The sequence below is a fragment of the Suricata suricatta genome, chromosome 1 (assembly GCF_006229205.1).
Source record: "Suricata suricatta isolate VVHF042 chromosome 1, meerkat_22Aug2017_6uvM2_HiC, whole genome shotgun sequence".
Taxonomy (NCBI): Eukaryota; Metazoa; Chordata; class Mammalia; order Carnivora; family Herpestidae; genus Suricata; species Suricata suricatta.
The window spans coordinates 107173697-107191035 of NC_043700.1; the positions used below are offsets into that span (position 1 = coordinate 107173697).

At 37.6% G+C, this 17339-nt stretch overlaps 1 protein-coding gene across 1 annotated transcript in view; it reads right to left on the reverse strand.

The window, feature by feature from the left end:
* SEC24B (SEC24 homolog B, COPII coat complex component) overlaps positions 1-17339 on the reverse strand; it is a 97608-nt gene that overhangs the window by 64923 nt on the left and 15346 nt on the right. Inside the window, exon 3 of the mRNA XM_029951340.1 lies at positions 10437-11186. Coding sequence (XP_029807200.1) covers positions 10437-11186 — 750 coding nt within the window. The remainder of the gene's footprint in view (positions 1-10436; positions 11187-17339) is intronic.

Sequence of the window (17339 nt, forward strand, 5' to 3'; positions counted from 1 at the left end):
TCAGCTAAGTAAGGATTCGATGTAACACTAAGTTGGACGTCTGGAATAAAGTACATGTGATTCATCGTGGGCCTTTGTGATAGATCAAACTGCCTGATTTGAAAGAATCTTCAGCCAACCAAGAGGTAATTGAAAACCCATGGCAACAGCATAAGTGTCCATTCTCCCTCCCTCCCTCCCTCTCTCTCTCTCTCTCTCTCTCTCACACACACACACACACACACACACACACACACACACACACATTCCACTATTTTAAACAACAGGGATGGACCCTGAAGGTATTATGCCAAGTGAAATAAATCAGAGAAAGACAAATAGTACATGATCTCACTTGTATATACAATCTAAAAAGCTGAATTCATAGAAACAGAGCAGAATGGTAGTTTCCAAGGCCTGAGAGATTGGGAGGCGGGGGAAATAGATGTTGGTCAAAGGGTATAAACTTTAATTTTCTTTATTAAAGTCCAGGTGGAATATATTATACTAATTTCAGGTGTACAACATAGTGATTTGACAATTATATATGGTATGAAATGCTCACCACAGTAAGTGTACTTACCATAAGTTCTGCGGCTCTAATGTACAGCACAGTGACTACTATTAACAATACTGTGTTATATACTTGAAAGTTGCTAAGACAGTGAATTTTAAATTTTCTCACCTCACACACACACACACACACACACAAAGGTAATTATGTGAGATGATGGATGTATTAACTAACCCTACCATGGTAATCACATTGTAGTATGTGTGTGTCATATATCAATCGTCTCATTGTATCTTAAACTTACACAATGTTATATGTCAATTATATCTAAAAGTTAGGAAAGGGGTGCCCGGGTGGCTCAGTCAAGTAAACATCTGACTCTTGATTTCAGCTCAAGTGATGATTTCACCGTTCATGAGATTGTGCCCCATGTCGGGCTCTGCACTGTCCGTGCAGGAACCTGCTTGGGATGCTCTCTCTCCCCTCCTCTCTAACCCTCCCCACGCAGCTTGTGCACTTGCTCTCTCGCTCCTTCTCAAAATAAACAAAATATTTTTAAAAAGTAAAAGGGGGGGAACCCTATGGCAAAAGACTAGTAGTGAGCAGTGAAAATATACATATATATGTGTGCATACATGTACGTAGGTTTAAACACGTATGATGTGTCCGCATTACAGAGAGACAAACTTACACTGTGTAAGACTAAAACAAATGTAGGAATATGGTGACAGAACAAAACATGTTATTTGGTGGGGTGCCTGGCTGGCTGAGTTGGAAGTGCATATGGCTCTTGATCTTGGAGTGGTAAGTTCAAGCCTCACGGTGGAAATAGCGATTATTTAAAATAAAAATTAAAACAACACACAACATGTTATATGTCCTACAGTATACAAACGATATAAATGTAGGGAATGGGGGGAGAAAGTAGAAGGTAGTCTAAATGTGTTATTACTTCATCATTTTTAAGAAGGACAAACATCATTGTGGGGAACTGAAAACATGGTCACAGTATTTTACAATTCTTCCCATTAAGAAGTGGAGTCTATTTTCCCTTCCTCTGAACGAGGACTAACCCTGTGACTGGCTTTAATCAGCAGAAGATGTGGTAGAAGTAACGGTATGCAATTCTCAGAACTCAAATCTCAAGACACCCTGTGGCTGTCCTGGAACTATCATGTAAGGAAGTTAGTTAAGTGTTGACAAACCATGGTACCCCAGTGAACTATTCTGTATCACCTGCTGGAAACATGAGGTCCTAGGATCTTCCAACTCAGACAAGCCTCTAGCTAAATGAAGACATATGGGTGAGTCCAGGGAAAACCCACGAACTGTCCAACCAACCCACAGAACCACAAAAAATAGTAAGCCATTTTTGTTTTAAACCAGAATAGATAACTGATGTAATCACTACTGTTATCAAAGACTGATAAGTATATTGTATTTAGCAACACAAAGTGAAAACTAAGAAAGACATAATCATCTAATATTGGATAACAAAGAAAAGGGAAGAGGAATGGAAGAAAAAGCATATAAACTAATTTAACCTTTGCTTATAGTAGGAAATTAAAAGGTTCTGTGTAAAAAATGTAGGGGATATTTCTGCATCAGTAAGCAACAAACTTCCTATTAAAAATAACTTTAAAAATCTATTTTTAAAAATACTTTCTTAAAATTATTAAATAATGGATATCAATGAAATTCCAGGCCCAAATCTGTAAGTAATTGAAAACTCAGAGAAACAGCCAACACAAAACTGCTTTCGCATTGTGGATATCTGCTATAGACCTGATCTGTTGTTTTCTGCGGCCTTGCAGGCATGGAAACCGAAGACACATGCCAGACACACCAGATGAGGTACCAGATAGGGTACCTGCACTGTACGTGCACATTTAAGATAGTGCTCTGAATGAAGGGTTATAACTTTAGGGTAAGGATAAACCAGGAATCTAATCCTTATAAACACTAGCAGCTTTGATTCAGATCATTCATAGTCAATCCTGGAAATGAATTAGTGCAAAAAGCTGGTAGTACCTAGAGGCACCTGGCAGAAGGAAACAAAAAAACCTCTATATGGAGAACAATTCCATAATCCTGGGCCTCAAACAATTCCCACAATTAATTTTTCAAAAGCAATTCCAAGCGCAAAGTCAAAGATACGTAGTTTTAAACAAGGCTCCTCTGTTCTGGAACATTACAGCCAGTCTCCAACCTGCTTATAATCCTTCAAAATTCTGCCAGTGCTTCGGGGTGAAGACAAATCATCTTACCCTCAAAACTTCCTAACATGGTTAATGAGGCCTGGAATGATCCTAAGTCCCGGGCCTTATCCTGGCCTGCACTTCTCTGCTAGCTTCACTGCCTTCTTCCAGGCCCTTGAACTGGCCACGCTCTTTCCCATTAAAGAGGAATAAACTTACTCCTTGCTCTGACGTCACAAATTTTTTCTTTAATAAAACAGTATAGGTTAGAGTTTATGTGCTACATAAGTGCATATGTACATACCAACATATATAAAAACATAATAAAATACCCATGAACTCAGCATCCAGTTGTGAAAATAAAATATTTCCCAAACTGCTGAAGTTGTCAGTGTTCTGACACTCCTGAATTCTGTTTATTCCCTTGCTTTTGTTTTTAAATAACTTATCACACATACAAGCATTCCTAAACATTATTTCTGCTTGCTTTTTAAATCAATAATTATATCATACTACATATATCGGTTTTATTTTTTTATGAATGTCCAACTCTGTTTCCCTTGCCTTCCTAGACTTGTGTGGCCAGCTTGAAATGTCTGGCTTGTGTTCATGTCTCCCTCATTTCTGAAGCAAAAGCTGAGACCCCCCCACCCCCACATCTCCTATGCTCTGCATCCATGCCTCTTTTGGACATTAAAGGTTGACTGACGCACCAAAACACACACACACACACACACACACACACACACACACACAACCATTTGATGAAGAAACAATGTAAAACAAGCGGAAGCACAGCCATAAGCCAATCATAAACTTCTGGGGACTCTGTGAAAGGCTGACACTACTTCTGTACATTTGTTCTCAGTCCTCTTGGACACAGAACATATCCTCCATATATTTCAGTTGAGCCATTTTTAAGTAACAGGGTCTTCCCATGATAAAGTAAGTCCAAGACTTCCTATGTTACATTTCTGGGATTCACTCAAGTTAATGTGTGCAACTGTATATCACATTTTCACTTCTGTTCAACGGTCCACTGAAATGATATAATCTATCCAATCCATTATAATGGCTTTTGCGTTTCCAATTTTTTGTTTTCAGAAACAGTGCTGTTGTAAATATTCATGAATATGTCCCTCATTCAGATATGCAAGTTTCTCTAGGGCTCAGGTGTGTGCCAGAGACTCTGAATCCCCTTAGCCCTGAGGGTAGCCTGTGGGAAATACGCTCTTTTGGCCTAGAGAGCAGACTAATTCCTTTAGCCCAGTATCCCAAACAAATGTCACATTTCCTAAAAGTGCCACACATCTAAAATGGGATGTGGTAGTCTAGAACTTTCCTATTCAAAGTGTAGTCTCTAGGCTGGCAACACCTCACACAGAAACTTAATGAGGCGGCGCCTGGGCGGCTCATGATCTCAGGGTTCGTGGGTTTGAGCCCCGCATTGGGCTCTGTGCTGACATCTAGCTCAGAGCCTGGAGCCTGTCTTTTGATTCTGTGCCTCCCTCTCTCTCTGACACTCCCCTGCTCATTGTGTCTTTCTCTCTTAAAAATAAATAAAAAACATTTTAAAAAATTAAAAAAGAAAAAGAAACAATGAAAATGTAGACTCTCAGGCCAAGCCATAGTAGACTTGGTGAATCAAAACCTGCATAGGTGACTCATTGCACCAAATTTTAGAAGTGGAATCCTTGCGTTTAGGGTATGGCTATCTTCAAGTCCACTAGTGCCAAATTTTCCTAAAATCCGGAACCAATAAATCCTATCAACAACAGCATCTAAGAGTCTCCTGTTACTCCACATCCTTTCCATCCCTTGGTACAGTCAGACTTTCAAATTTTTGCCATTCTGCTGCTAGGTATAAAAAGATATCCTGTTCGAGGGGGCATCTGAGTGGCTCAGTCGGTTGAGCTGATTCTTGATTTCAGCTCAGGTCATGATCCCAGGGTTGTGGGATCAAACCCCATACTCGGCTCCCTGCTGAGTGTGGAACCTGCTTAAGATTCTCTCTCTCCCCACTCCTCTGCCCCTGTCCTCCACTCAGGCTAAAATTTAAAAAAAAAAAAAAAAAAAGGTACCTCATTCTGGTTCTAATTTTCTTTACCTGATTATTAATGAGATAGAGTATATTCTCATTTCATGTTTTTTCCTTGGGTTGTTGGTCTTTTCCTTATTAATCTGTATGTATTTTGTTTGTGTATTCTGGATAAATACAGTAAATAGTTTTTTCTCCCAATTCACAGCTTGCCTTTTTGTTTTCTTCATGTCTTTCAATGACGTTTTTCTTTTTTAAATAATGGTTTCTAGATCATCGGAGAGTTTTTAATTTTTTTTAATGTTTATTTATTTTTGAGTGAGAGAAACAGAGTAGAAAACGGGGAGGGGCGGAGAGAGAGGGAGACACAGAATCCAAAGCAGGCACCAAGCTGTCAGCACAGAGCCTGAACTTGAACTTGTGAACTGCGAGATCATGACCTGAGCTGAAGTCAGATGCTTAACCGACTGAGCCACCCAAGTGGCCCAAGAAAAGTTCTTAATTAGAAATCAGTCAAGGGGTACCTGGGTGGCTCAGTGGGTTGAGTGTCCAACTCTTGATTTCAGTTCAGATCATGATCTCACAGTTCCAAGGTTCAAGCCCCGTGTCAGGCTCTACACTGACAGCATGGAGCTTTCTTGGGGTTCTCTCTCTTTCTCTCTTTCTTGTCCCTCCCCTGTTGCACTCTTTCTCAAAATAAATAAACATTAACAAAAAAAAGAAATTAGTCAAGGTGAGCATGCTTACTCAATATAGCTATAATTTATTATATGGGTGTTGTCCTGAAAAAACTCTTCCTTATTCCAAGTTTCTTAAGTAGTGCTCCATACTTCCTCAGAAGTTTTAAAGTTTTGCCTTTTGCATTTAAATATGTATTTGGGGGGGCGGGGCTGGGTGGCTCAGTCAGTTAAGCGTCTGACATTGGCTTAGGTCATGATCTCATAGTTTTGTGAGTTTGAGCCCTGTTTCAGGCTCTGTCCTGACAGCTGGGAGCCTGGAGCCTGCTTCAGATTCTGTGTCTCCCTCTCTCTCACTGCCCCTCCCCTGCTCATACTTTGTCTCTGTCTCGAAAATAAACATTAAAAAATATATCTATTTCACCTACATTTTATACACGAAGAATTCATTCTTCAGACTGCAGTTCAAATATCAAATATCAGGGGAAACTTCCTGAGAATTTATTCTCCTTTTCCTCAGGCACATCAGTACCCCAAGATGACAGATATTATATTAACTTACCAGTGATTAGATCTTGGTGTCCTGTGTATTGTGGATTTTTATACAGAATTATGTAGGTGTTTATTATTATTTTTATATAGGCAGGGTTTTTTAAATGTTTATTTATTTGTTTTTGAGACAGAGAGAGACATGAGAGTGAGAGTGGAAAGGGCAGAGAGAGGGAGACACAGAATCTGAAGTAGGCTCCAGGCTCTGAGCCGTCAGCACAGAGCCCAATGCGGGGCTCGAACTCACTAACTGCAAGATCATGACCTGAGCCAAAGTCAGATGCTCAACCAACTGAGCCACTCAGGTGCCCCTAGGCAGTTTTTTAAATGTTCTTTTGTTTTAAAAAATTGCACATAGTAAAACACCATTATCAAACAGTACTATGTCATAATATGATATTAATAATGAGATTCTCATTAAGGAAAAAAAGTAAAAATAATTTTCACAAAACTAACTCTTCTAGAGGTGCCTGGGTGGTTCAGTAGGTTAAGCAGCTGACTTTGGATTTCGGCTCAGATCACGATCTCATGGTTTGTTGAGTTCAAGTCCCAGAGGAGGCTATGTGCTGACAGTCTCTCTCTCCCTCTCCCTCTCTCTTTCCCCTGTGCATATGTGCCTCTCTCTCAAAATAAATGAATCTTTATTAACAAAAAAAAACCCTTTTCTGGCAACACTGTATATCCTGGCAAGATTTACCTTGCTAAATTTTAAAATTAAGTATTTTCAAAACAAAGGATAGTAAAACATTAAGAAAATGATTTTAAATGAATCTAAAGTTTCAGTACTCATCTTACTAGCAAAGATGGGTATCTTTTTTATCTCAAAGTCACCCACTCAACTAACTTCATCTCACACTAGAAGAGAATTTCTGAACCTTCAGAGATTTACCTACAGTAACAGTCCTAATGAAATGACACTTTTTACACATCAGCCAAAATTTCACCCTAAGTTAACAACTAAACATCGCACCCAAGACATACATAATTGGAATAGGTTTTTAACAAACAAAAAAATTGAAATTCTAGTGCTAAATTACAGTGACATGTTCTTATAAAATAAAGAGGCAAATGAAGTTTTGAAGAGGCAAATAATGAAGTTCTCTTTTATTCCAATGCTCCTAAAAATGAACTTATCTGCTGCCTAAAAATAAAAGCATGTATGTATCTATCACTAAGTTTTTGGTAATCACTTAACTCAAGTTCATGCTTTTGGATCTCCAACACTTTATGAATTGTTGAAGAGCTTTTATTAACCCAAAATGAAACTAGTATGATCAAGTGATTTAAAACGCAATCATTTTAGTCAATTATTCAACGGTTGAATTTCACACAATCTATACTGAATACCTAAGATTATCATTCTAATATATTATTCTAATGTAATAATTGATGTAATAATGCTATACATAATTATATAACAATTAAAAATTTCCTGTTTTTCTAGAAAATTTAAATCGATAGTTTCATGGTTCTCAAACTTTGTATCTAGGCACACAAATCACCCTTGCAAAAATTTACAGGGTTTCAAGGGATGTTTTATTTAAAAAAAAAAAAAAAGATTGTAGTTTATTCCATTCCATAGTACATTTATAAGTGGGTTTTATTCAGTAAAAGAAACAAAAATAACCAAAAATTTATAAATTTCAATAGTTTCATGATATTTAGTGTATCATGCAAAAATAATTCCTTACTATTTAATGATTAACTTTAAATGTGTATGTATGTGCTTATGATACCTCTAATAGAGAACATTTGTACAAGTGTAGAGAATTTTTAGAAGAATTCACAAAAAGTTGCTAACTATGATTTTCTCTGGAAATTAATAGCCAAAATTTCTAGTGGCAATAAACTTTTAGTTTTCATTCTATCTATATCTGAACTCTATGTTTATTTGTTAATTTTTCATTATAAAAACTTACCAAAGGATATTTTAACTTTTTTTTAGTTTTGTTTTTTTTTTTTACATTTATTTATCTTTGAGAGACAGGGAGAGACAGAGCGTGAACAGGAGAGGAACAGAAAGAGAAAGAGACACAGAATCTGAAGCAGGCTCCAGGCTCTGAGCTAGTGGTCAGCACAGAGCCCAATGCAGGGCTCGAACCCACGAACCATGAGATCATGACCTGAGCCGAAGTCAGATGCTCAACCTACTGAGCCACACAGGCGCCCCGTATGTTTTAAATTTCTAAGAGAAATACAGTGATACCTGTCAAATACTTTATGAACTATTATCACTACATTGCTTGGGGCACCATGGAAAAAAATGCTGATACACATCAACTCAACTGAGAAAGTTTGAGAACTTCTTTAGTATTTCATTTCAAAGTAGGTTTTATTTCTTTTGAAATGGTGCAATCTAAAGTAACTTACCAATCTAAAGGCAAAAAAACTGCCCTATTCAATATGAATTAACTTCTAAAATTACATTTATTATGGCTTTCATGGCACAGTACTAAGATTAAAAGAATGGAAATATACCCCATCTCTCTATATAAAGGACTAATTATTAGTTATTTTGTAATTACTCTTTATTCAATATTTTTTCAGTGATAGTTCTTTCCAGTTAGGTGTTCCATTCATTGGCCAAGTGGCCCCACACTTCCCTGATCCTATTATCTCAGTATAATTGGTCCCATCCAGGGTCCCATTCCCATCTCAGAAATAAGATAGGAATTACCTGTATTTCTTCTTTTTTGTCCCGAAAGCCACAAAATCCTTAAGTCAGAAGGACCTTAGGATAAGCTGATCTGTAAAAGGACTGCTGAAAGAAGAGAGAAAGAAAACAATTTCTAGGGGACAGAAAGCCCTGGTTCTGAGAAGGGAAGTCTGAGAGTCAAAGAAACTGAGCTCCAGGACAATCTCTGCTTCCACATTAATCATCACAGGCAGGCAAACCCAACTTGGAGAGCTTTCCTCATTTGTAAAACAAAAGAAACAGAATTTGAATTTGAATCTTGTACTAGGTGTCATGAGGTCAAGTCAGAAATACAGATTCCCAAGACTATTCTGGAGATTTTATTCCAGCTCATTAAGTAGGGCTGAAGATCAGTCTGTGCAAGTGGACCCGGTGCACAGCCAGATCTGGGAGCTGTTATAGATGCTTTCAGTTGACCTACCCAAGGCCTAGTTAATACCAACGCATTTCTTTCTTGCCTGCCTCTACCATGAAGGCTACAAAGCTAAATGTTCATTTTCTAACCCTCCCTAAAATTAGGGATTGTCTTTTAAAGCAGCTATAGCAAACGATATAAAAAGTCTTTTAGGGCCACCACCCACCCCATCCTCTTTCTGCTCTCTTCTTTCTGCTTTTAACCAAGACTAGATGTCTACAGATACAGAAGTTCAACTGTTTCTATAAGCCAACATGCAAAGGACGGCAGAAAAGACACTGAAGACATCTGGGACATCTGGATCCACTATATCTACCTAGACTTCTTATTATCTGAGAAAAACATCACCTTTTTTGTTTAAATCACTATTGCTTACAGTCAAAAGTGTTTTTAAAAAGTATAGCAGTGAAAGAATGGATGATCTCAAATATACAGCTCAGATATAATATCCAAAGTTCTAATTTTAAACAACCTAATTAATTGTACAAGGAAAGCTACTTTTCTACGTCATCCTTAAACTATGGCTATTTGGACTCTGATATACAATTTAAAGACACTGTTCAGAAAACTACCACATCTTGACCAGTTCCCAATTCTTTACATATTTTTTCATTCAGTTCAAGAGCATATTTTGTTAAGTTCAAGCTCATAAGTTGAATTAAATGAGTATATCCTATGGAAACCCCACACTAAAATGACCACATAATTTGTGTACATATTTTTTAAACTAATAAAATTTCACCACATCTTGATTTAGGAAGGTCAAAAAGACTACAAGAGTATTCTTTATGTGTCTTTCCTCCTCTTCCCCATCCCTCACCCTAATTTACCAATTTGAGAAGAGAAAACATAGCTTTAGTAAGTATTCTGACACATTATATACATATATATTTTTTCTGTGAGCATTGCTAACAGAGCCTCACTTGAGAGGCCAGTGTGGTATTCTATAGTGAGTAGGGCTCTGGCTGGAATAGTAACTGTCCCAAGGTTGAGCAATTAAAAATGAAAGTAGTGGCCAACAAAGCATATACCCAAATGGACCCTCTTAGTTTGCTCCAGACCTAACTCATACTAAAGACATTGCAAAGGCATTAAAGGTATCAATAAATACTGACTGAGATCCCAATCATGACAAAAACCACAGCTATGCAAAGTAGATGGTTGGGTGGCTAACTATGAATAGGTGAAGGAGAAGGGTTCAGGAAAATGTTGCAAAATACCACAATAAATAAAGCAAATAAACCGCAAATGTGAGTTAATTTCCAATTTTTCCATTAGGCAAGATCATCTTTAACCTTCATGCAAATAAAGACCCAATTGGAAATGCACCAATTTTTAGCCATGCTTTGGTGTACTTTTCATTCAACCTACCAGTATTTGTTGGGTTGCTGTTGGCGGTAGCCAGAGAGCCCGTGTGGTTTCGGAGGAGATTCTCTTGGGTTGACGGAAGGCCTGAAGCTGACCACGAGAGAGTATTGCATCCTGAAAGACTCTGCTGCTGGTGGTACTGGTGTGACGGAGGAGGTGGGAGCGGTGATGGCTGACTGATAGCAGTACTGTGACCAGAAAATGAATGATCTCTAGCCGGCCTGACAGTCGGAGCATTCTGTGAGGTAAACACTTGCTGCCCGTATGGATCACCAGCAGGAAGAGAGGGATACGAAACACTAGGATACGCAGCATTAGAAACAGTTGACATAGCATAGTGACCACAAGTGGAGGGAAATCCCTGAGAAGCAACAGAAGAGTTGGCAGAGTACATGGGCGGACTACTGAAGTGATTCACGAAAGGGGAGCAGGGCTGGGAGGCACTCGTATGCAAATGGGGTGCTGGGGAGGCGGCACCCTGGAAAGATCCCGGAGTGGATCCTCCAATATGAGGGGCAGGAGGACCCCTGCCATACATCTGCTGTGCTCCTGGTTGTTGGTTTGCTGTGTTAGGAGTCACCACATTTTGTGTTGGTACCATATAGAGACCAGAGTAGTAATCACCACATTGGCTATCCAATGGCAATGAGGTCATTTTCCCAGGTCCTTGAGGATAATGTCCTGAGGGAGCAATATAGTTTTGAGGATGCAATCCATACCCTGATGGAACATGCATTTGATTCTGTGCTGGACCTGAAAAAGAAGAGCAAACATTGAAAGGGATTGGCAAGGAGATAACTAATTTTTAAACACAGTTCCCATGTAAATATTGCCCTAATTAATTCACTTCTCCATTATCCCAAATTGTCACAAAAGACATATACTGTTATAGACCCACTTTGGTAGCCAGCCTCTGAGATGGCCCCAGTGATCCCCACCTCCTGGTATTCACACCTTTGAGTGTGAATTCACATCCTCCCACAATATATGAAGACTGATTTGTGTGACCAATAGCATATAAACAGAGATGATGACTTATCACTTCCAAGATTAGCCTAATCTTAAGTGCTGCTCTCCCTCTCTTAGATCATTCAGTTTGAACAAAGCTGCCAAGATGTGAAGAGTCTATGGAAAAACCCATAACGTAAGGTGCTGAACTCTGTGGTCAACAGCCAAGGGGAAACTGGGGATTGCCAACAATCACATCTGTGAGCTTAGAAGCACATCCTTCACACCGAGTAGGGTCTTGAGAAAACTACAGCCCCCGCTGACAGCTTGACTACAAACTCCTGACATCCAACGCCAGAAACCGCCCAGCGAGGCTGCTCCCAAGTTAATGTCCCACAGAATCTATGACATTAAGTATTTATTGTTTAAGCTGCTAAATTTTGGAATATATTGTTATGCAGCAATAGATAACTACCATTCCCAGTATGGAAGAAGTACAAACCTTATTTATTAGTTTTTAAATTTTAACTAAAAAGTAACAATATATACCCATTGTAAAAAAAATTTTTTTTTCAAACAGTGAAGAATATAAAGTAAAAAGTACAACTCCTCTTTTTTTTTTTTGGAAGCTGATATCCTTCTTCCTACATGTAGTTATATTTAATGGTTTCTTATGTATCTCTAACTTGCTTTTTTTACCTTAATATATCCTGAATATCCTTCTATGTTGCATATACAAATCTTCACTATTCTTAAAACCTGTATAGTCTTTCATTATGGAGATGTGACATTATTTACTAAATTTCCTTTGAATAATATTGATTTCAGGGGAGGAACAAATTTATATTTATGAGGTCAACCTCTGTGATGAGTCTGTAGGGTAAGTTCCTGGAAGAGAAACTGGAGGTTCAAAGGGTTTGTGCTTTTAAAATTGACCATTATTGCCAAATACCTCTTCAAAAAGTCTATCAATTTATACTTCCTATGGATAATGTTTAAGAATGCCTCATCTTCCCAACACTGAGTAACATTTCAATCTTTGCCAATCTGAGAAACATTTCAGGTTGCATACTTTGAGTAATGCTGAAATCTTTCCAAGTATTTCTTAGCTACTTAGGTGTCTTTCTCTGTTATTGGCCCTTTTTCCACAGGGTTCTGCTTTCCATAATGATTTATAAATGTTCTTATATATTAAGAAATTTAACCAGGGCGCCTGGATGGCTCAGTCAGTTAGGCATCGGTGACTTCAGTTCAGGTCATGATCTCGCAGTCCAGGGGTTTGAGCCCCACATTGGGGTCTGTGCTGAGAGCTCAGAGCCTGGAGCCTGCTTTGGGTTCAATGTCTCCCTCTTTCTCTGTCCCTCCCCTTTTCATGCTCTGTCTCTCTCTCTCAAAAAATAAACATTAAATTTTTTTTAATGCAACCTTATGTTATATGTACTACATACATTTTCCATTGGGTTATTGTTTTTTGACTTTGTTCACGGTGCCCTTTGTTATAGTTTCTCTATTATTATATAGTAAAATCTTTTTTTCTTTATTGATAAAATTTTAAATCACAATAGAGGGGTGCCTGGGTAGCTCAATCAGTTAAGCATCTGACTTTGGCTCAGGTCATGATCTCATGGTTTGTGGGTGTGAGCCCCGCTTTGGGATCAGTGCTGACAGCTCAGAGCCTGGAGCCTGTTTTGGATTCTGTCTCCCTCTCTCTCTGCCCCTTCCCTCCTCATGCTCTGTTTCTGTCTCAATAATAAATGAACATTAAAAAATTGTTAAAAAGTTAAAAAAAAAAGTTATAATAGAGCCCCACTCTAATAGTATAAAAATATACACTGTGTTTTTCTTTAATACTTTTAATATTTCCATTGACATATATTCGTATCTTTAATCACTACAGAATATATTTTGTATCAATACCATTCAAATAACATTAATCTTAGTATTACTTTTTTAACTTTTTAAAAACTTAAATCCAAGTTAGCTAACATAGTGTACAATAATGATTTCAGGAACAGATTTCAGTGATTCACCACTTGCAGATAACACCCAGTGCTCTTTTATTAATATTATAAATATCATTAAACATATTACATTATGTGCCACTCACTGTCCCTTGAACTAAACAGTTACCATTACACTCACTTCACAAATTAGGTTAAAAAAAAAAGGGACTAAACTCTATGCTGGTAAGGCATTATCAATCAAGAGAAGAGCCAAGTCAAAGTTAGATAAGTCTGTCTGAATAGCTATCCACCTAATAAATGATGTGGCTCACCCATCCCACATGATCTGAAAACGGGAATAATCATCAGTATGTCCAAGCTATTCAGATGTCATTCTTTTAAAACTATCAGGAATGTTGTAATTCTAAAGTTTATCAGAAGTGAACTACCCACCAGAGGAAACCTTTTTTCTTCTCAGTCCATTAAAGAAAGTCATTTACTTTGGGGGGATGTGAATGTGTGAATAGCTAATTATATGTTGATGCTTGCCATTCCTTATTCAATATCAAGATCCAAATGTTCCAAATATATGAAAAGTATGTGAAGATAATCTGGTCAAATGATAAATGAATCAAGACTCCTTGTAAATGAGGAAGTAAAATGTTTCCTTTCAAATATTTTAAATCAATTTTCAAAGGCCTCTACTTTAAAAAAGTAAATAAACATAAAGACCAGATTAAATGAAAAGATTTTTAAAATTTTTATCCTACTGTGACCTAACAAGAAGCACATTGTCTTCAAATCTATTTATTTATGTATTTAGAGCATGAGCGTGCACAAGTGGAGAAAGAACAGAGAAGGGGTACCCCCTTTTTTATTTACATATTTTTTTGAAAGAAAGAGTATTTTCCTCAAATTTTTAATGTTTTTGTTATTTATTTTTGAGAGACAGCCATCTGATATGGGGCTTGAACTCATGAACTGCGAGATCATGACCTGAGCTGAAGTCCAGATACTCAACTGACTGAGCCACCCAGGTACCCCTCTTCAACTTTATTTTTATTACTTTTTTAAATGTTTGTTTATTTTTGAGAAAGAGAGAGAAAGAATGAATGAGCACATAAGTAGGGGAGGGGTGGAGAGAAAGGGAGACACAGAACCCGAAGCAGGCTCCAGGCTCCGGGATTTCAGTAGTATTAGCATTTTCATTTGCCTGTATGTCCTATAATTCCCTCAGCAACTGTGGCAGTTTTAAAACATGGTCCCCAAATTCTTTGATACTGTGCTGATTAAAGGGTGAAATCTGTCTACTTTTCTTGAATTTGAGCAGGCGTTTAATTGCTTCCACCCATAAAGAATGGCAGAAGCGAAGCTGTGTGACTTCCCTGCTTATCAGAGACAATTCAGTTTCTATGTTTGATGGAACATTTGCATATGGCTCCTGGAGCAGCGGGCTAGTAGGACGTCCAGTTATCCCACAGCTGCCACAGTCTGGGGGAGCCAAACCATACGGAGAGGTCACATGTAGGCACTCAGGTATAAGGTCCCAAGTTTTTGAGTCATTCTAGCCCAGGTGCCAGACATGTGAATAAATAAGCCTTCCAGACTGTTCCAACCTCAACCCATCAAAATACCTTTGAGTCTTTCAAGCTGAGGCCTTAGACAACATAGAGCAGAGAAAAGCCATCCTGGCTCTGCCCTGCGCAAATTCCTGATCAACAAAATCTAGAGCATAAGAAAATAGTTGTTTTCGACCATTAAGTTTGGGAATAATTTTTTATGTAGCAAGAGAAACAACTAATTACTATTTTTAAAAATTCAGAATCCGGGTTCTAAAACTGAAATACACCCAACTTTACTTAACATTAAGAATGCACTACATTCTTAAAAATCCAGACATCACAGTTTCAATAATTCCTCCAAAAGAACATGTTATCTTCAAATAAGTTAAACAGAATTATGTGTATGTATGTACAGAATGCATTAAGCTGTCCTATTCTATTAGAAAAATAGTTCCTTTGTAGATAATATATTACTTGAGAGCTGTAAAGCTTATGTAAAATGTAGGGGGAAAAGTTGAACCAGATATACTAGGAAAGAATGAAAGAAAAAAAAAACTAAGAGCTGAAAACTGGGTTTACTCTGAGAGGTAAAAACAACCGGAATCATAGGCACATGTGACAGACCTGTCCTATCCCATATGGTAGCCACTAGCAACACGCGGTTACTGAGTAACAGAATATAGCAATTCTGAATTGAGACATGCTTGAAGTATAAAAGACACACTGAATTTTATTTTATTTTTTTTTATATTATTTTTTATTTTTTCAAAGTTTTATTCATTTTTGATACAGAGAGAGACAGAGCATGAGAGGGGGAGGGGTAGAGAGAGAAGGAGACACAGAACTGGAAGCAGGCTCCAGGCTCTGAGCTAGCTGTCAGCACAGAGCCCGACGCGGGGCTCCAACCCACGAACGTGAGATCTGACCTGAGCCGAAGTCGGAGGCTCAACCAACTGAGCCACCCAGGCGCCCCAAGACACACTGAATTTTAAAGAAATGATAGGAAAAAAGTAAGATAGCTCAGTAACTTTTAATTTTTCATCTTTTTAAAGTTTATTTTTTTGATAGAGTGTGGGGGGAAGGGCAGAGAGAGAGGGGGGGAGGGAGAGGGAGAGAGAGGGAGAGAGAGAGAGAGAGAGAGAGAGAGAGAGAGAGAGAGAGAGAGAGAGAATCCCAAGCAGGCTTCATGCTGTCAGACCAACTCAGGGCTGGAGCCCACAAACCGTGAGATCATGACCTGAGCCAAGATCAAGAGTTGGACGCTTAACCAACTGAGCCACTCAGGTGCCCCTCTCAGTAACTTTTAAATACCGAACACATGTGAAAATGACAACCTTTTATACATTGTGATAATTGGATAAATTGAAATTGACTGTACTTATTTTTGCTATTTTAATATGACTTCTAGACAGTTTAAAATTACATATGCAAACTGCATTAAACTCATACTGAATACAACTGTAAGACAGAAAAATACAAAGAGAAAAGGTGAATTAATGTCAGCCTATATGGAATGCTTTCAACCTAGGTCTAAACATTTAAACTGGACATTAGTAAAAATATTAATTATAAAAGTATTTTGAGGTACTACCAAATTTCATTAATGCTACTAATTTTTAAAAAAAGAAAAAAGAAAAGGAAAGAAAAGAAAAATAACTGGTGTTCTGGGATTATTCAGATCACATTTTTCTTTGTGAATTCAAAATGGATCTGCAGCATATAAGAAAAGACTGCTGGAATTTTAATACTACTAAACTGGAGAGAGACAAAGGTTGTGGAGGAAAGGATAAATTAGTTATATATGTGGATAGTCAAAATTTTGAACAGTAACTCTAGAAGTATTTTTCTTATTACAAATGTGATATACAGTCAATGCAAAAAGTAGAGAAAATTATCAAACAAAATATCATCTATAATCTTACTACCTGAGATAACTGCTATTAATATTCTGATGAACAGCTACCCAGTAATTTCTTTTTGGATGTACCTAATTCAGTTAGGCAAAAGTAGAACTATAATGTACATTTTTGTATGATTTTTGTAGGATTTGTAGCCTGACTTGAATATCTTTCCACTATGACTTTTAAATGCCTGAATAATATCCATGACACACATTTACCATATTTTAATCACTTTATTAACAGCCACTTAGGTGTTTTCCATTTTTTAAAAATATTAAACCTCATGATGATGCATATATTTGTAGGTAAGTTTGTGTGTTCATTAATTTTACTCTTCTGAAAGTAATTTTCTGTCAGTTACAATTGTTGGATCAAGTTCCTAGTTAGCAGCTTACCTGTACAGACACGGGACAGAGATAAATGAGATGCCCAGTAAAAATAACAGGAAGAGACCAGAATCAAAATGGTCCCAGAAGTTGAATTTAGCAAAGATTTTAAAACAACTACTGTAAACACGTCAAAAGAAAATATATTCAAAGAATTGAAAAAACT